Here is an 18,602-nt window from a genome sequence, read left to right as displayed (position 1 = left end):
TCGACAAGCACCGCTTGTACGAGATAGCTAGCTAGGATAGGGTACTCAAATCAAGCAGATTGGCATCGTCACATTTGTGCTGTTACAACTTTGCCCTCTCCAAGGGATGCTCGTCCGCGAGTATCATACTTATGCTTATCAATATCCATGCAACCAGTGACTATCCTCATTAAAAAACCTAGTGGGAGAAAGAGTGATAGTCCTAGTTCAATTCTCTTCATTTTTCTTCCTGTGGCGCCTCTTCTTTAGTTAGTTATTTAGGGTTAGGGTTAAGCCTTCTTTCGGTATACCCTAGGGGATAGCTTGCAGGGGTGATGATTGTGACGGCTCAGGCTGACGGTGGCCCCTCTCCTGCCAAGCTGCAGAAAACGGACATTATTCGGTCGTTGAGCTTCTGCTCAGGAATGGTGCCAATATTGATTCGAAGAATAACGATGGCAGGACACCTTTGCGTCAAGCTGGGAAGAATAGACACGAATCGATGGTGGAGCTGCTGCTTCAGAGTGGCGCAATGGACAACCGTGTGCTTAAGATCGCGATTCTAGGTACATAGAGTCTCCTACATATGCCCTATGCTGCCTCTAACATCTTTAAAGGCGGCATAGAGAGCGGAAAATCGATTATTATGAAGTAGACGCACATCCTATTCCGCGACGGATATCGGGACTATCAGCTAACCAGACTTCCCCGTCAATTGTTGCGAATCCCGCCTCGCTCTGCCTGGTCTCTGTTCCATACTATATCTTACCATACTAGATCATCTAGTATGCGCGCAGCTTTTTGGTCTAGGTGGTCCCAACATCAATTTTTTACGCGAATTTACTTTACGTGGCAAAGACGACAATAATATACATGCGGAAGCATAACTTGGAACCGACGGAACGCAGGAATCAAGAATACTTGGACTTCTTAATGGAATATACCCTTGGTGATCCGGACACTCCTCCTGACCCCAAAGTTGGAGATACTATAACCTCGTTGTGGAGGGATGGAAGTATCAAAAAGCTTACGGAGCATCGAAAAAAGGTCTACCTCCCTGACTCAACGCCTTAGTATTCACTATGCAATACCAGTACCACATATTCGAAGGGCTGCTAACAGCATACTAGTTTGTTTAATGAAGCCAAACGGATTGCTTGTGCTGACTTCGAGCCAACCGAGGCTGACTGGATCAGAGTAGGAATTGACATCCCGATGGCGGGCTTCTATATTGATAAATTAGAATATCGGTAATGCTAACAGTTAAAACCCGCGATTCCCTTTCATATCGCTGACCTACCTGAAGCATGGCTAATGTTTGTGGAGGACGATGTGAAAGAAAGAAGTGGGCCGGCTCTATCGAAGATGCAGATTTAGTTATATTTTGTGCTGCATTGAGCGAATACGATCAAGTCTTGCTGGAAGATCGCAACCAAGTACATTACTCAATCGAGTAGGCTTGATGTGAACCTAATGGCTTGTCAGAACCGGCTCAAGGAGAGCTTGTCATTGTTTGAGGCAGTCGTTAATTCAGACCATTTTGCGAAGACTAGTATTCTTCCGTTTCTGACCAAATTCGACTTGTTGGGACAGAAGCTAGTTAAAATCTCCTCTTGAAAAGTATTTCCCCGGTTATACTGGCAGAGATGACCCAGGCCGTGCGGCCAAGTATATTTTGAACAATTCAAGAAAGTCGATAAAGCACATTTAAATGTAAATCCTTGGTAACTACTCCGTCGTGTTACTGATGGATTAACACTGATAATCTTATTCCTCAAGCATAATTGACGGGACTGAAACCACCAAATTACAGAGTATCTTCACAGCTATTAAAAGGAGCATTATTGCCAAAATTGCAAGTCAGCGGTAAATCATATCGCAAACAATGGTATTCACCTGTATAACAATCAGGTTGATTGACTTCAAGTAGCTTGCGACAGAATGAGAGTGGTGCCTGCCGGTATAGGTATCCGATATTAGGGTTATTCAGCCAGCCTCCGATCTATCCTACCTGAATAGGTATCTATTCAAATTAAAAATTCGAAACTAATTCTTTATACATCGTAATATTCTTAAACCCTAGGTTATCAAATCATATTGAATGATGCCCGAGGCAAGAAAAGAAAATCAGACTACTCATAATAAATTTGGGACTACGATGAATTCAAAGATTGGCAGATTTTGATTTGAATACATTGGTTCAGATTTTGATGTTCGCTGACTTCATATTCAAGAGTGAATCAAGGCCTCCCTCAGTATGATATTCACCTCTACTCGGATCGAGACATCGATACTCGCAGCGCGGCAGACTGAACACTCTGTACAATGCCATCTTTGTCGAAACCGATAATGAAATCATCCGTAGCCAAGTTTTTGTAGATAAGAGCGTCAAGGAACAACCAGTAGTCATTGTTGTATGACCAAAAGTCTCCTTTTGCTGGCTCGCCATCTGACGCTAAAAAGTTCAAATGGTAGGTATAATAAGTTATGCTGTCAGCCTCCACGCTCAGTTCTGTTGGGTAGAGACGGAAGTCATCATAGCTGGCCAGGTATGCATTCTGTAGAAAGTTGGTCCCGTTGCTAATCCACTCCTGGATTACAACTCCGGGGCCACCGTCCACGCCCAGCGTGATAGAAGAGTTGATATTGGTGGCTTGGAAAGTGCCGGTAAACGCTCTCCTCGCTTGTTCCTTAGCAGAAGCTTCTGCTGCTTGGTACTAATATCTTGTTAGGATCAAGCTTTGCCATAAAAAAAGTGATTTGGTAAAGTCGTTTGACTTACGAAGATCTCAACAACGGTGTCTCTCACAGGCGAAATCTGAGTATGGGGGTTGACACCAGCTGCTAGAACGCTGAGGCCAACCCCAAAATCTGGAACCACTCCAAAGAATGTCGAGTAGGCACCGATGTCACCCGATTTAGAGTACATGTCAACGATATGGCTGGCATTGATGATGGTGTTTGCTGGAAGAAGGTATCTTTGAATCTCCCAAGGTGCCTAAGAAGAACGAAGTTAACAATCATCCGGCGCAGTCAGTGGAATGCGCAGGAAAATCAACTTACCCCGACGGATTTCAACAGCTGCGACGTGAAGGTCACTGGTTTTAGCCAGCGACGGGTAACATAAGATGGCATTAAAGTACTCTTGAGGATTGCCCGACCGAAAGTTGCTAAGTCCTTGGTTGAGGTGTACTGGCCCCCAGAGCTAATAAATAAGACAAAAGAGATAAGATCAGGAATAATAGTGTTTCTGGATGGCGTACTTACGGTCCTGCAAGGCCAAGCTCATAGTCAAATGCTGAGAAGGTGGTATTGTAGGGGATTATAGTATTTGCGTTACTTCCAGGGGCTGTTGGACTTGTTGATGTCATGCCCAGTTTTTTATAGATTTTGACTTGACCTTCGTTAATGGAGTGTCCTGTAACTTCTTCGTATGCAAGGGCGAGGATCTGGTATGCAACATTGGAATAGACGGGAGAGCTATAAGATGGGTACAATGGTGGATGGTGGATGATGCCATTGAGAAGTTCTAAGACAATACGTCAGTATGGAGTGATACTTGACATAGCTTTTGAGAATAAACTCACGCTTTCGTGTACAAGTGGGAAGATAGTAGCTGTAGAAGCTGCATTGGGTAATGGTGTCATTATCAACAGGAGGGTACCCAAGGCTGATAGCCCCAGGAATCACTTCTGGCGGGGGTATCCCGGTGATATATGGAGTGGCAAGATCGCCAACGTGAACTGTGAAACTTTTGTCAACATCGTCAAAAATGGAACCCAAAACAGGAGGCTTACAGTTGACACCAATTCCGGACATTTGGGAGGCAAGGCTGCCAATAGTGACCTCACTCCAATTAGTGTAGAAGAGCGAATTGCTGGATTTAGTGGCAGCTTGAGCAAGTTCAGGCTAAGATGGGAGAGTCAGGAAAAGTCAGGTGAAAGCTTTACAGAGTGACTGACAATGTATTTAGTGATAGGATCTGTGAAAACTGAGTCCCCGATATCGACCATCCATGTGTACATAGTGAGAAGTTTCCCGACACTGCCTGTTCGATAAATCGTCTCATCACTTAAATTACCCTTGGTGAGCGACCCATCCAGCCCTGGTGCCTCGAAGTGGAAATCGAATAAAGGCTCGTCACTAGTTAAGTCGAACACCAATACAGAGAAGGATGTCGTCTGGTTGTCTAAGGAACCATACATATTAGCACCATTTGCCAGTGCCTCATTGAGTGCTGCAAGAGCTTGAGCTTTGGCATTAGTAAACGCTTTGTATGATGCATTTGATGCAGGTTGGTATAGGGGCCCCAGCACAGCAAGGTCTATCTTTGGCAGTTGTGTGCTGGCGAGCACCGACATGGAAGCGCTTGCCCAGACGAAGAAGCGACAAAACTGCATTTTATAAATAGCGGTAGTTGAGTTGACACCAGACAATGGATACTTGGATTTGCTCTCATAGAAATGGGCATGATGCCTTCTTATGCTAAACGGGTCTGTAGTAGTACCTATCCCGACTCAGCGCTAGCAAAACACGAAGATGATGATTATCTACTGGTCATTTGTATCTACTATTCACTCCAGGGGCCCCACTGGGTATCTGGTCCCCATATTGAATTAACTGGGCTACATAGTTTGGAATTAGAACGTGAATGATAGAGCTCTACTGTTTTAGGAATGCACCATCATCCACCTAGTTAGGGCTAATTATAGACCAAAACGGGCAAGCTTGCTCGCTCTCTCACTCCAGATCTGGTTAGCGCATCTCGGTCTCGGTAAGATGTCCCTAGATAGGATGCTACAACCACAACATCGGCCAACTAACTCTGCTTGAAACTTTTGTTGCGTTGTGCAAGTTAGAATATGAGAGGCATGATGTCTGTAAAAACTCACGATTTGAACGGTAGCTGAGTCTCGCTGTTTGATCGAGAGAGTGACGGTAACTGTTAGCTTCATAAAGACAGGGGACCTTGGACAGCATCTCCAGTTTGCATTTGTTCCATGCCGCAGCCCGCAGCACATTCTATTCTGAACCAAATACTAAACGTTGATCCCACGATGGCACCTACAGGAAATGCTACTGCAGCAATCCCGGCATCAGAAGAAACCCCATCCGCCAATAACGGCACCCCTTCAACCAAGACCTCTCCTCTGAACGAGGAATTTGAGAAGCTTGTGTACGAAACATTGAGTAAATGGCACATACAAGGTGTCTCTATTGCAGTAGTTGACGGAGATGAGACCTGGGCCGAGGTAATTCGTCGCTCGTTCTTCTTTCACCAGTTGTTTACTAATTGCCATAAACAGGGATATGGAATCGCCGCGTTGCCGGATGTCCCAGTTCGACCTTCGACCTTGTTTTATACGGGGAGCACGACCAAGTCCTTCACTGCTGCGGCGGCCTCTCTGCTAGTCGATGATGACGAAAAGTATCCCAACATCAAATGGACCACTCCTCTCAATCAGATAATTCGGGACGACTTTGTCCTCTCAGACGAGTATGCCACCTCACATGTGACGTTGGAGGACGCTCTCTCCAATCGATCTGGGTTGCCAGGGCATGAACTGACCTTGGGCCGGCCCGGCAGCGTCCGAGATGTCGTTCGAAGCCTGCGCCACTTCAAAATGAACAAGGATGTCAGGACCACCTGGCAGTATTGCAATGCATTATTTATTACTGTGGCACATGTGATCGAGGTCGTGACTGGAGAGTGGCTAGGGGACTTTCTACGCAAACACATATGGGATCCCCTGGATATGAAGTCAACTTTCTTTTCCCTCGAAGACGCTCAGAAGTACGTTGCTTCAAGTGAGAATGACGCCAATCTCGCGATACCCTATGGCTGGGACGAAGAGAGCTCTCAGGCAAAGGAGATCCCTTATTGTGACGCAGTATTGAGCGGCGCCGGCGCTGTAATATCAAACGTCCTTGATTACGCCAAGTATATCCGATCTATGATGCGGCAGTCTGGCCCGTTGTCAAAAGCAGGGTATGCTGCGATGCTTACTCCACGTTCTTTCTGCCCGCAGATGCTACCACAGCTCAAAAAGCAGATGTTATATACATTGGGTTGGATGTCATCGACGTACCATGGCGAATTTGTCATGTTGCATCCTGGAGGCTTGGAGGGCATGACTGCAACCATGGTTTATTTTCCTGAACGTGATTGGGGTGCCCTCGTCTTCTGCAACGCCGATGGTCCAGGGCGAGAAACTCTCGCATGGTATCTTATAGATGAAATGCTGACCGTTCCACAAAGCCAACGTATTAACCTCTACAATGTGTAAGCTCCAAGTTTCTAAGGAAAATCGCAATACGTTTATCATGTCCGTACTTATACGCTAATGCGCCTTTTTAGCACTCAGAAGAGGCTTGCCCAACGAAGAGAGTACAACTCAACGGCCCAACAACGCCTATATCCGTCTATACCTTCTCCAGCTCGGCCCTTGTCCCTCCCATTGACAAACTATACTGGCACATATACACACCCAGCCCATCCGGATCTGATCATTAGCGTGACATCTGACGATGATCCTCAACTCAACGTTCTTCTCACAGGATCTTTCCCTACTCGAATGAAACTGAAACACGTCACTGCTGAGTTCTTTTTAGCAGAGATATTTTTGTTTCGGTTTCATCAGGAATCTGACGCCGTTGTCAAGGCTGAATTTCAGATAAATGCTGAGGGCAGAGTGACTAGATTTGGTGCCGCTATTGATTTTGCAGACATGCCGGACACACTCATTTGGTTTGAACGTACCAACTGAACAATAACAATTTTTTAGGCCCTAATGTCACTATTAGACACATGGTAGAGAATGAGGCTTATATATAGCATTTGAAAACAGACTACTGTAACCTTGGAATGGGTATTTTTTTACAACTTCTAGGTGAAATAATGACATTGTACACCAAAGATCTAGTGCTCGGCTAATATTTAAATGGACCTTAAATGCAAGATATTTAAATTTCTAAAGAAGCTTGTCCATCCAAAACTTAGTCTGTATCTCGGTTGAAGCTTTAATCGTCTTGGCCATATGGAACCCATGCCCTTCTCCCTGGAACATCACAACCTGGATATCTTTCCCGAGTTCGCGCATTTTTTCCTCCATGCGCGTAGCCTGCCACGCCGGAACAACTGTATCGACGTTTCCTTGCAAGAGCAATAGTGGCGCCTTAATGTTCTGCGCATGATAAACCGCACTGCGGCTCTTGTAGATGGCCTCTATTTCCTCCTTGCTTTTATCTCCTTTGCCTAGCACAAGAGAGTCAATATAATGACTTTCAAATTTATGAGTCGTTTCTGCAAATTCCGGCAAGCTGCAAATTCCATAAATGCTCATTCCAGCAGCCCAGATTTCCGGGTATATGTAAAGAGCTTGCATGACTGCGTAGCCGCCAGCGCTCTCACCAACAATTCCAACCTTAGTAGGATCAATTATGCCTTCGGAACTGAGATATGCAACGCAGCTAGCTGCATCTTCAATGTCGGCAGCGCCCCATTGGCCGTCAAGGAGCTCACGGTAAGCACGCCCGTAACCGGTGGACCCAACATGATTGACAAGCACATAGGCATAGCCGCGTGATGTCCAGTATTGGGTAGTCAGAGAAAGCCCCGGTGAAACATGGTATGTTGGGCCACCATGCATCCACACTAACAAGGGAGGCTTTGTTCCTTCCAGCCCTTTGAATGCACTGTTCTTAGATTCGACAAGCCAAGCGTTCGCAGATCCGGCGTTTCCTTTACTGTAAACTCGCGGAAATTTGATGTGTCGCGCCTGTGAGATGACTGATTCAGGTATGTCAAGCTGTATAGTTGATCTAAGTAGCTTCGTAGAAGCACTGTTGCCCAAGTCGACCCGATAGAGCGCCTGCGGGGTAGTCCGAGTACTTCCTATGACGGCAAAGGATGAAGACGAGATACGCGCGAGAGCATTCTTTTGAATCTCGACGATAGGCAAGGATAAGTCTTTCCATGAATTAGTGTTTAGGTCAATCAATATTAGATTAGATGTTGCGCTTTTGATAGCAGACGCGACAAGAGTGTCCTCATCTAGCTGGATATAGGTGCAACTGAGAGTCAGCGTTAGTCAGACTTCTTTGGTAATTTCGACACGAAATAGTGGCTTACTTCGCAAGACAAGGCTCTCTGCTTCCGAACTCGGCAGACTCTAGTCCATCAAGATGAATGTGATTCGACACGGCTCCGTCAAACCGATACAATTGCCAATAACCGGACTTGTCACTAACATAGAATAAAGTGCCATCTATACTCCATCTTGGTTGACAAATGCTCTCGACACCAGCTTGACCTGAAACCAGATTACCCTCCAATAGTTTGTTGGGCTCCCAAGAAGCTATGCATAGTAGTGTCCCGGTCCAAGGCATGTCGGGATGATCCCATTGTGTCCAACAGATTTGGCTGCCATCTGGACTGAATTGTGGATGCTGATAAAAATCCGCACCCTGTACGATATTAGACACATTTGCCGTTGGGACGTGAATAGCGACAATCGTATTTGTTACAGTCGTGCTACCGTGAGAATCTTTAGTGTGAGTCTCTTGGACGGCAACAATCCATTCCTGAGCCGTAGGATGAACATTAAAATTGCCATAGCGCACGTCCGCATCAGGAGCCACCACGGTCTCTACCTGCCCAGATGCAGGGTCTAACAGAAAAATGCCATTATTTGGATGATTGGTGAAGAGTAAGCGGCCATTGGGGTGCATTGCAATGGAACCACCGCCGTATTCGTGAATTGTGCCCATAGCACTATACTTCGGGGCCAAAACATCTTTTGCAGAGGCATCAGTCAACTCCACAACAGCATATCTTCCACCTTCTGCAGGGCGTGACTCGAGAACGAAAAGTTTTCCGGTTAATGGCTTACTTTGATGAGTTATGGCATATACACTTCACATGTTCCGGGTTAGATGACTTACATTCGCCTGCACTCCTTCAAGATGAATACTGTCGCCGGAGAGATGCTCGGCAGTGATGGGACTGTCCCATTTTCCGTACGGCGCAACTGTCGATGCGTCTGCCATTACTTTACCACGTACCTAAGATGAATATATTTCTCAGGGACGAAACTCGACTAGGGTTGACGAAACCAAATGTACCATTCATCATGGCTGCCCTCCTTTCATATGCAAAGAAGCTGCATTGCGAGTTTATCTTGGAAATATACTCTCGCTCCCAGACACCCAATGCGGAAAGCTACCATCTCGGACTATCGCCAACTATCACCAGGGCTAGATCCAAACTAGGCTAGCCATGTGCAAAGTATGTAGTTCCCTAGAAGGATAAGAAAAGCAATGAGAGTAAGCTGGGAACGTTCAATTATTTCTTTCCCAAAGATAATGGTGATATGGCATTTGGTCAGATCCGGTCGTGTCTTCCCAAAAATTCATCTGGACCACCAAATTCGAATTGAGGATTTTGCAAAGGATCGAAGGACACATTCAACCTACGAATTCACGACCGTATGCATAAATACTGCGATCTACCTCCCATGGCTTTTGTCCAAGTGTCTGGGTAATGGCGTCGCCTTCAAAAGAGCAGTAGTTGAGCACGTTACCGATGCTGCATGCCTTCACGAGAACCCAGGACACGTGTAGTTAATTGTTAACTGTACTGGATTAATGGTGCGAAGCCTCGGAGGCGTTGAGGACAAAAAGCGTTGTCCCTGCCAGAGGACAGGTGGTAGTTGTTCGTAATGACCCAGGGGTCATGACCACCGTCTCGAACACAACGTCTGGACAAAACGCGATGGTGTACATGATGTGCCGTCCTGGAGGCAAGTCCTTTGAATATACTCCGACCTCAGTGGAGAGAAAAATTGACACACGACATACAGGAGGGGGATCAATCCTCGGAGGTTGTTACCAGGTCAACAATTGGGAAGAGTCCCCAGACACAGACCTTGCCGAAAATATCAAGAGAGGCTGTGTGACTCTGTATCCAGCATTGACGCAGGGGCAAGGTGTGGATGAGCTGAGCATCATTCGCCATGGTGTGGGCTTCCGTCCCTTGCGTCCTCAAGGCGTGCGTATCGAAACTGAATATATCAGGGGGATACCAGTCGTTCATAATTATGGCCATGGAGGCTGGGGATATCAATCGTCGTACGGATGTACATCTGCAGTGGGTTTGCTTGTAGAACGAGAAACAAAGATTGAAGCTAATCTTTAGATGTAGACAAGACTTGAAAAGTTGTTGATAAAATGGAATCTTAAAAGCATAGCATAGAAGTAATAGCCACAGTCTCAAAATGCGAAGTTTTTGAATCTGTGTAAGGGCCTTTTGCTCTTCTCACTCTTCCTTACAAAGAAAAGGAAATCGTTTATCAAAGGTAACTAGTTTGACATAGACAGCAGGACTCTGCATTGTAATATACAACAAAGCTACCCATAGCATAGAGACCTTGTCAAAAAGATCTCAATTCACACAAGGTAGACAATTCCGCAAGCCTCTGAAACTCAGAAAAGGTACACCATCTGTATCTAACCTCTTCACTTGTGCTAATGGTAGTAATGGAATAATGTGCTATGAACAGAGTTATTGATCAAGTCCCAGAATCATGTTTGACTATCCATCTCGAATAAACATCAAATACATACGTGGTTGTGTGAATATAAGACTATCCCAAATCAAGAATCCTCCTTCGATGGAGCGGAGTCTCCACCTTCACCTATATGGACTTTCTCCTTCAATGCATCCACCGCACCAGTCTTTCCAATAACCACTCCCTTATAATCTCTGCTTTCGTCCACCTGCATGATATTAAGATCTATCACCAAGAGAGAACAGAGAAGTGCAACGGCAACAAGAACCAAACCTGCTAGTATCATGGTTCGGAACACAGTAGTATACGATTTATTGATAGCGTCACGGATTGGTGTTCCCCATTCATATGACATTGCAGCAACAACAGAGCCTTCGATCTCCGACAGGGCGCTTGCCGCATCCGAAGGCAGGTTGGCGCGAAGTTTGCGAGGAAGTAAACCTGATAATGGTGTTAGAATTCCATCATGGACCTCCAGGAATAATCGGTTTCCTACTTGTCCAGATTCCTCCTGCGGCAGCAGAACCAATAGCATTTCCAATTCCGATAGCTGTAGTGTACAACGCCGTTCCCGCTGCCATGTCTATAGGACGAGAGTGAGAAATTAATCGAGGGTGATGGCTTGCAGATTGGTTTGGTCTTACCGGCTTGACTGACGGAGGCCTGCACTCCAAATTGAGTCGTCATGACGATGCCTTCTCCAATACCCAGGATCAATTGGGAAACAACAAGTTGAGGCATTTGGCCATGACCATTGATATACTTGTACGTTAAACCCATTCCGAGGACTATAACTCCGTATCCAGATACTACGATCCATTTGTATCTTCTGGAATACTTAACCAAAAGCGCCGCACCGACCTGGCCTAACGATCCTGCAAATGGTATAAGGATATAGATGTTCGTTGCTGCGTTTACTGAAAGATTGGCTGCCACCATTTCGTAATAGATGAGGTAGCTTTGAAGTAGGTAAAGACCGGCATAGTTGATTAGCATAGCTGTGCTCTCGTCGTTAGCTTATGTCGACCTTCTCAATTGAGACGAGATATCTACCTGACAACCCGAAGATGACTGTACGGCTCGTGAGAAGGGATATTGGCAAGATTGGCCATTGAGCCCATTTAGTCTCCCATACGGCCAGTGCAACTAAACAGACAGCACCAACTATGAGATCTGCGATTGTATGTGCGCTCTTCCAGGTATTAGTATTCGAGGAAGCTAGCGATATTGGGATCAGTATAAGGGAGAGCCCCGCGGCCAAGAGACCGAGGCCGACTGGATCAAGTTGGAGGAAGTTTTGTAAGTGATTTAGACGCTGGTAGGTCCCTTCTGCTTTTCTCAACTTCTTGCCTTTTCTCTTGTTAATGTAAAGGGAAGCTAAAAGAGGTATTGCGATTGTGGGAATCTAGAACGTTAGCTGGTATCGGAGCAGCATAAATGGCACGGAGACAAACAATAATTGCGAAAATTCCGAACCCCCATCTCCACGTAATCTTGATTATTCCCGATGCGACTGGTCCGGCAATCTAATCAAACATTAGGTTAACGACAATCGAAAATAAGATTCTGGAGCCAGGTGCTCACCCAACAAGTTATAAGTGAAGGGGTAAGGGGTATCGCGCTGAGAAGGGCACGGTTGTGGAGATCACTGGTGTCTGGAGATAGAGGCCGTCAGTCCTCAGTTCGAAACAAACATTGGAAGATTGAGCTACACACCGCCCGCTAAGATCTGAAGCATCAACGAAATTCCTACAAACATCAGTTATGTTGTTAGTGGAGTTGCGGAATACATGGCGTACCTATATACCCGAATGCCCAGAACACTTGAGCACCGGCATAGACGCTCACATTACTGGAGGATGCTATCATAATCTCTCCGATGGTTAACAAAAACACTGAAAGCGCGAACATTTCAAATCGTCTGCATTACATTAGAGTGAGACCGTCAAATGGGAAAAGATAGATATGGTATACTAGCCCGTATACATCTGCCAGCCTCGCGAGAGGTTGTAGCGCCACTGTAATCCTCTTAGCATGGAACAGTACGAAGTTGACAATCACAAACCGGATGACACAACAGACTGCACCACGGTGATGGTTCCTAAGAGTGGAGCGGAAGCAAACTCGCTTGTAGCATAGGATGCAAACGAGTTTGCGGTATGGTTGTTCAAGTTGAGGGCGAAACTCATCAGCAACGCCGATATCCATATGACAACCAATCCTTGCAAATTCCAGCTCCGCTTGATGCCATCCAGGTCTGCGAGACCAGCGAGTTGCTTGGTCTCCATGGTTGCACGGGCATTCTCGCCACCAGCTATGGCAACGCTTTCAGCATCAATGTCCACAGACGGACTCTTCTGATCGAAGGTCTTTTGACCCTCCGGAGCTTCTGAGGAGTCCATTGTTTTCGGCAAAGTTCTTTCGTCAATGGTCGATTGTGAACAATGAACAAGAGCACAAAGCCATTAGTTCCATGCCCCCCTCTATATTCGTTACTCGAGGTTTCACGTTATCAGGAGCTGTGCATAGTGGGTGATTCTAGATTTGCACCCCCTCTGCAAGCTCTGCAAGCTCTGGAGGCTGTTGTGTTGGTTGATGGCTTAAAGCTGGCCCATCTTCATGGCAGTCGCTCTGCTATACCAAATTCGGCCAGCAGATCCGACGACATAGTCCGAGCTTACCAAACACGCATTGGCATTGGCTAATTAACCTTAGGTTGTTGGTTCTAATGAGCGCTCAATAGTAGACAAACTCAGGTGGTAGTACTATAATATGATAAGTAGATTAAACTTTACCTTCTCTGTTAGTATTAGATAGCTACATGGTTCTAAATTCCAATGGGTCAATAATTCTGTTATCCGGGGTCAAAGGGCGGATTTTGTCGGCTAATTCGGTATATTTGCTCTACTAACTGTCGCTAGCATCGCCACTGACCAGACTACCGGGCAGATAATTGAGATATGTCGAGGATAGCCGAACCGCGCCCTGTATTTGTACGACCTCATCTAATGGATCAATATTCTTTGATTCCTAAGGACCGTGCAGAGCTGCGCATGGACTCTGGGTGGCAGATGCTATATCTCTCATTAGCATAAACGCCCTTGCTCTCCTTACATAAGCTATTCTTTGCTTAAGTCCAGTTAAGAGCAGATGGGCACAGGGAACACTCAGCAGTCCATATTAACTATGTTATAATCTTAAGCTAATCTCCACGTGTATGATTGCAGAACGTGCTCGTATGCCATGATCCAGAGGTGCGGAATACCATACTGCATCCGGGTCGATGAACAGGATACCAACGTATTATGCAAATGTTCTGGTAGTACATAGACGCGACCGGTGATGATAGTGCAGTCCTACTGTGGACCTCGAATTGGAAAGACATTTACAATAGGTGGGTAAGGGTGAAAATAAAAAGGTGGAAGGTTCTCCTGCAACTGCAATGACACCTCCATCTCTACCAGATCCACCAAGTGCGTGATGATATTTCACGCAGGTAAGGCATCGTATGAGTACATGTTAGTCATATAAGTCATATAAAACGCCCAACTTGTCCCAGCCATAGTTGTGCAATCTTGACTCTTGGCCGCCTTACCTCCTCCACTGGCCACGTTCGGCATTCACCCTTGATGGATTTGGTGTGAGAAGAGGCTAAGCGGCCACGACTGGAATATATGGCATAATAGCTTTTGTGCAAAAGTGATGAGGTGCAGTAGATCAGCTCTAGCCCTTGCGCTTGCTGAGGAGAGGAGAGGAAAGGAAAGGAAAGTAAAAGGAAGCAAATCCTTATCAGAGGCCACGTGATGGCGCCTCCACTTTCCTTAGTTATCTGATAACGGGGCGGAAACCCTCGGCGTTAAGGCTCCCCCATCTCCATATCGGCCTCCCAGATGACAATAACAGGATAGAATCAACACTCCTCTCCCCCCCCTGCCCGTCATATTAACTGTAGTCCTGCGACAAAGCATTCATTCTCACCATATAGTCTAATTCCGCAATTCTGGGCTGACTCATCAGCAATTGCGCTGGCCTACATATTTTGTTTCCGCTCTCCACATCCGATAAGCCTGTCTCAATGGACATCCAGCCACGGAAGCGGATGAAGTCGGGCATCACCCGTGTTCGCACCGGCTGCTATACTTGCCGCCGGCGGAAGGTGAAGGTAGGTACGAACGATCATTGTCTGTAAAGGCCGTATTTATACTACATATCACCACACTGACATGCCGTGGCTCGCTGCAGTGTGATGAAGCAAAGCCAGTATGCCGGGCCTGCAGTCAGCTTGGTCTACACTGTGAAGGCTATGCGGTACGATACAAGTTCTGTGACCCCCAAATTATCAACACTACTGTGGGACTGGCGAGTCGCGAGTCGCAGAGAGACTCCTTCCCAGCAATCGTTGTCGCCGACGGCATTAGAAACATGGGGCCAGTCTACCAGTTCTGTTTCGGATACAGACAATCAGACAACCGTTCTTCAAAGCGAAGCCAGCGCGTTAGAGAAGAACGAGTCGTCCGTAGTCGATTCTCACGAATCCAGCTCGCAAAGCCAATCCAACATCACTATTGATAGCCATTTATCTCCCCTCGACGACGCTTTCCTCGACACCGCCCCCGCTTGGACTTGGGCTGCCACAGAAAGCTTCGATACATGCCATTCAATGGAGCGAATGGTTCGATTGCGTCATACAAGTGACTTATCTTCTTCAGACGACAGCACTAACCCCAGCGATTATGGGGACTCTACGCAAATACCAGCCATCTCAGACACTATGTTCCCCAACGTTAGCGATTATGCGTATCGAGCTTCTCCGTTGGCGAGCATGAGCGATCCTTCAAGCCTCAGTGACTATTATTTTTCGCAGTGGCACAACAGTGTGGCCACTCTACTACCCCCAGTATTTCGCGATATCACCGCTGAAATGCCCGATTTCCAGCCTCTGCGAAACGCGGTGCTAGCCATCTCAGCAGCATATGTAGCTCACCTTGAATCTTTGATTGTTCGTACGGCACATCGAACCAGGAAATCCTTTTATATGCCCCAGAAAGATCACCAATATCAAAGTTTACAGTACTACAATCAAGTCATTCAAGGCATCGGAAAGTGTGTAGAGATGTATCCCCAGATGAATTCGCTTCACGTCTTGGCAGCGCTGCTTCTATCTTACTACTTCGAATTGGACTCGGGATCTTTTGCTGGTGGCATCGGACACATGACTGTTATTGATAAATTCCTCTCCTCTCACCGCGATGAGATCGAATCCCATACCACAGGACAAAAATTACTATCTACCTGGATGAACCTACGCTCCCAGTTTGTGAATCGTTACTTGGGAAGCTACATACCCTCGATGTCTACTCACAGCATCGACATGTTCCCGCTCAATGGCATGATAACTCCCAAAGGATCACACCACGATTCCATCACTATTATGGTGTGCAATTGCAAGCTCTTGAGCCGAAAAATTATCCTCGACTGGTGTGTGACGCGCGGCGAGTCTCGAAGTGTCGGCAACAGTTCACCACTGGACAAGATACTTTCCCGGATGTCACTTCCGAAGGCCCGAAAAGAATCCGTATCACAACTAGCCGCCATTGACGACGACTACTGGAAGTCCTTGGAGAAGTGCCATGCGAAGCTCGATGAGTGGCACTCGACCCTTGAGCTATCCGAGCTCCCTATAGAGAGCTATGCATCTCAGCGTCGGAATCTAACCGGGCAGTCAACAAACGAATCTAATTCTCTTGACATACTTCCTTTGAAATTTCATACCTTTGAAGCCGCGATGAATTATGCCTATTATGCGCAAGCTCGGATGATGTGTTCCCTAGATGTGATCAACCGACTGAGAAACCCAAAGTTCGTTGTACCTCCTCTCACGAGGAAAGACTGCCCATGGGCAGAACTTATATTGCGGATCACGGCCGGCCTCCAGATTTCAGACTGTATTTACAAAAATACTTTCAACGCCGGCATTCTGCCCATTCTGATATTATGTATGGTTAGTTGTCCGCGCCCAGATGTGGCTTCATGGATAGAGGGATGGATACGCAAAGTAGAAGATTTCGGAGTCCCCCTGGAGAGTGGGTTACCATTTGGGTTGATAAAAAGAATCATTCGATTCATCATAAACCAAAGGCAAAGTCGGCGCGATGTGCTTCTGGTCTTGCCCCTCGACACCGAAGACGCAGAGAAATCAGATCTTTATCAAAGCGATTTCAGAATGCACGTAGGAATCTGCGGGAAGGATATTTATACAGGAAAACTATACAACGAAATTGTGGAGATACCAGAGGTATGACGAGACTGTATGAATACTTGGTTTTCTAGTGTGCTGCATGATACAGAAACACATCGTACGTGAAACAAATGCATACTACTAAAACGTCATTAGTAGATGTATCCAGACATGATCCATTGATGATATTCAAGATTAGGGCTACCTACCCTCACGTGCGCCAGCCTCCGAGATTTATTCTACCTGAATAGGTATCTATTCAAATGTCTAACAAGAGAGCGTCATATTACTTGGCTTCAATGAAAATTTAAAAACCGACCACTTGCAATATTTTTATATGCATGGGTACATCTTAGTCCCGCTTCAGGCATGAGTTGATGAGGCAGTGCTGTCAAATCATAACGAATGATGCCCAAGGCTAAGAAAAAGTACACGGCGATCATATGCCAAATTATCGGGCTATGCAGGAAGAAAATCTCAGCCAAATTTCAATCCACAAAATCGACTGCGTCCATGTTTTCCATAGTCCATTTGACGACGAAGTTTGCCGCCGTCATGAGAACCCACGCTAAAGCTAGCCCTAATCGCAATCCTGGAGTCATACATTGCTTGCGACGTGGCTGTGACAATCATTCACCCCCCTTTTTATTACAGCCTATTGGACTTGTCAAAACGACGGTGAAGGAACTGCGAAAAAAAATCAAACTTCGTTTACTGTCATGGTCTCTAGGCATCTCAATTCCAGAGATGTCTATTGGTAAATGTCTCCAAAGACAACAATATCCTCATTTCCAATTCCTACCTTGCAAGCACTTGTCACCTGAGCAGACCCATTGATGAAGTGGGCATTCCGTCCAGGGTTCATTGAGGCTTTGAGTGTGATGTTGTACAAGTAAGCCACGATAGACAACAGGGGTTGGGATATGGGCGATTATACTCGGCAATATGCTCGCGGTGAAAAGAGTACGATTCTGTTATACATCAATCCAACTCGCACCAGACACCGGCTTTCTTGTCATATGTCCAGCTTGGGGCCATGAAATCCTCTACGTTGCTCTTCGGATCATCGGATTGTTAGCCTCATGCATACGCCAGTACATCGACCACCGTCAGTGGAGATACATACGATCTTGCAGTTATAGCTAAATAGATAGCGTTTTATGTATATTCCATGTGGCAAATATCTTCATACATGATCTGCCAGGACATCACTTACAAGTCAAAACAAAAATGAGGCGAGTGGAGCGTATCCATTTCCTAGTGTACAAGTTCAAACTCGATCTATCACTGAATGCCCTAAAAAAGCGGATTTGTCTAGTAGACACAATCCATTGGTTGTATAGAGTCTTCAGAAATAAAACTGTACTATTTACAATTCCTTTTCGAGCATAATCCTCGACTGACAGTTCTTTTATTCGGCGAACAATTTCCGAACAGCTACACTACTACTGTACGATGATGCACAAATACTGCACTACGTAAATTATCGAAGCCACAATTTGACTACCTTTTCTTTGAAGTTATAATTTGCTCGGACTTGTATATCCATGTCAAGCCCTACTCAAAGATGAAGACGCTTTTGACCTGATCGATATTTGAAGATACTAACGTCACTGTACACATCAAAATTATGTAGAATATTTAGTTCCACCTTGTGGGGAGCTTGGGTTTGTTTCATATTCCAATTTTTTCATCCCAGCAACAGTATTTGTTGTCTGGCTGGTTTGTTTTCTGCTTGTGGTAGCACCCTTTTTAGGGTTGAAGCCCAACCGAACAGCTCCTGCCCGCCGCAAACAACAACAGCTCAGCTGCCCGAC

At 46.0% G+C, this 18,602-nt stretch overlaps 7 protein-coding genes across 7 annotated transcripts, besides 1 other annotated feature; 4 read left to right on the top strand and 3 right to left on the bottom strand.

The window, feature by feature from the left end:
- Window positions 1-565: 565 nt before the first annotated feature.
- On the top strand, window positions 566-1,596 carry TSTA_065000 (GTP-binding protein alpha subunit, gna, putative; the record flags this gene model as incomplete). The annotated part of the gene is made up of 5 exons (XM_002340385.1): window positions 566-630; window positions 888-1,052; window positions 1,110-1,229; window positions 1,286-1,415; window positions 1,465-1,596. The coding sequence occupies 5 exons, from the start codon at window positions 566-568 to the stop codon at window positions 1,594-1,596; spliced, it is 612 nt and encodes a 203-aa protein (XP_002340426.1).
- Window positions 1,597-2,249: 653 nt separating this feature from the next.
- TSTA_064990 (penicillin-binding protein, putative) lies at window positions 2,250-4,379 on the bottom strand (the record flags this gene model as incomplete). The annotated part of the gene is made up of 6 exons (XM_002340384.1): window positions 2,250-2,696; window positions 2,762-2,977; window positions 3,043-3,184; window positions 3,247-3,508; window positions 3,567-3,888; window positions 3,942-4,379. 6 exons carry the CDS (start codon window positions 4,377-4,379, stop codon window positions 2,250-2,252), a joined length of 1,827 nt encoding a protein of 608 aa, XP_002340425.1.
- A 657-nt stretch (window positions 4,380-5,036) lies between these two features.
- TSTA_064980 (penicillin-binding protein, putative) lies at window positions 5,037-6,842 on the top strand (the record flags this gene model as incomplete). Its single annotated transcript, XM_002340383.1, has 3 exons — window positions 5,037-5,231; window positions 5,286-6,262; window positions 6,338-6,842. The coding sequence occupies 3 exons, from the start codon at window positions 5,037-5,039 to the stop codon at window positions 6,744-6,746; spliced, it is 1,581 nt and encodes a 526-aa protein (XP_002340424.1). The 3' UTR covers window positions 6,747-6,842.
- A 108-nt stretch (window positions 6,843-6,950) lies between these two features.
- On the bottom strand, window positions 6,951-9,027 carry TSTA_064970 (dipeptidyl peptidase IV, putative; the record flags this gene model as incomplete). The annotated part of the gene is made up of 3 exons (XM_002340382.1): window positions 6,951-8,052; window positions 8,111-8,865; window positions 8,923-9,027. The coding sequence occupies 3 exons, from the start codon at window positions 9,025-9,027 to the stop codon at window positions 6,951-6,953; spliced, it is 1,962 nt and encodes a 653-aa protein (XP_002340423.1).
- A 315-nt stretch (window positions 9,028-9,342) lies between these two features.
- Window positions 9,343-10,342, top strand: TSTA_064960 (D-amino acid oxidase, putative; the record flags this gene model as incomplete). The annotated part of the gene is made up of 3 exons (XM_002340381.1): window positions 9,343-9,596; window positions 9,676-10,126; window positions 10,247-10,342. 3 exons carry the CDS (start codon window positions 9,343-9,345, stop codon window positions 10,340-10,342), a joined length of 801 nt encoding a protein of 266 aa, XP_002340422.1.
- A 290-nt stretch (window positions 10,343-10,632) lies between these two features.
- TSTA_064950 (siderophore iron transporter, putative) lies at window positions 10,633-12,949 on the bottom strand (the record flags this gene model as incomplete). Its single annotated transcript, XM_002340380.1, has 10 exons — window positions 10,633-10,988; window positions 11,044-11,130; window positions 11,192-11,545; window positions 11,601-11,952; window positions 12,002-12,073; window positions 12,132-12,202; window positions 12,264-12,296; window positions 12,347-12,468; window positions 12,526-12,565; window positions 12,613-12,949. 10 exons carry the CDS (start codon window positions 12,947-12,949, stop codon window positions 10,633-10,635), a joined length of 1,824 nt encoding a protein of 607 aa, XP_002340421.1.
- A 1,340-nt stretch (window positions 12,950-14,289) lies between these two features.
- Window positions 14,290-14,330: a microsatellite.
- Window positions 14,331-14,622: 292 nt separating this feature from the next.
- On the top strand, window positions 14,623-17,079 carry TSTA_064940 (uncharacterized protein; the record flags this gene model as incomplete). The annotated part of the gene is made up of 2 exons (XM_002340379.1): window positions 14,623-14,709; window positions 14,800-17,079. 2 exons carry the CDS (start codon window positions 14,623-14,625, stop codon window positions 16,846-16,848), a joined length of 2,136 nt encoding a protein of 711 aa, XP_002340420.1. The 3' UTR covers window positions 16,849-17,079.
- Between the last annotated feature and the right edge of the window lie 1,523 nt (window positions 17,080-18,602).

The sequence above is a fragment of the Talaromyces stipitatus genome, genomic scaffold (assembly GCF_000003125.1).
Source record: "Talaromyces stipitatus ATCC 10500 scf_1105507295523 genomic scaffold, whole genome shotgun sequence".
Lineage (NCBI taxonomy): Eukaryota > Fungi > Ascomycota > Eurotiomycetes > Eurotiales > Trichocomaceae > Talaromyces > Talaromyces stipitatus.
The sequence above is the reverse complement of the archived record's forward strand: the minus strand, read 5'-3'. Positions and strand labels throughout refer to the sequence as shown.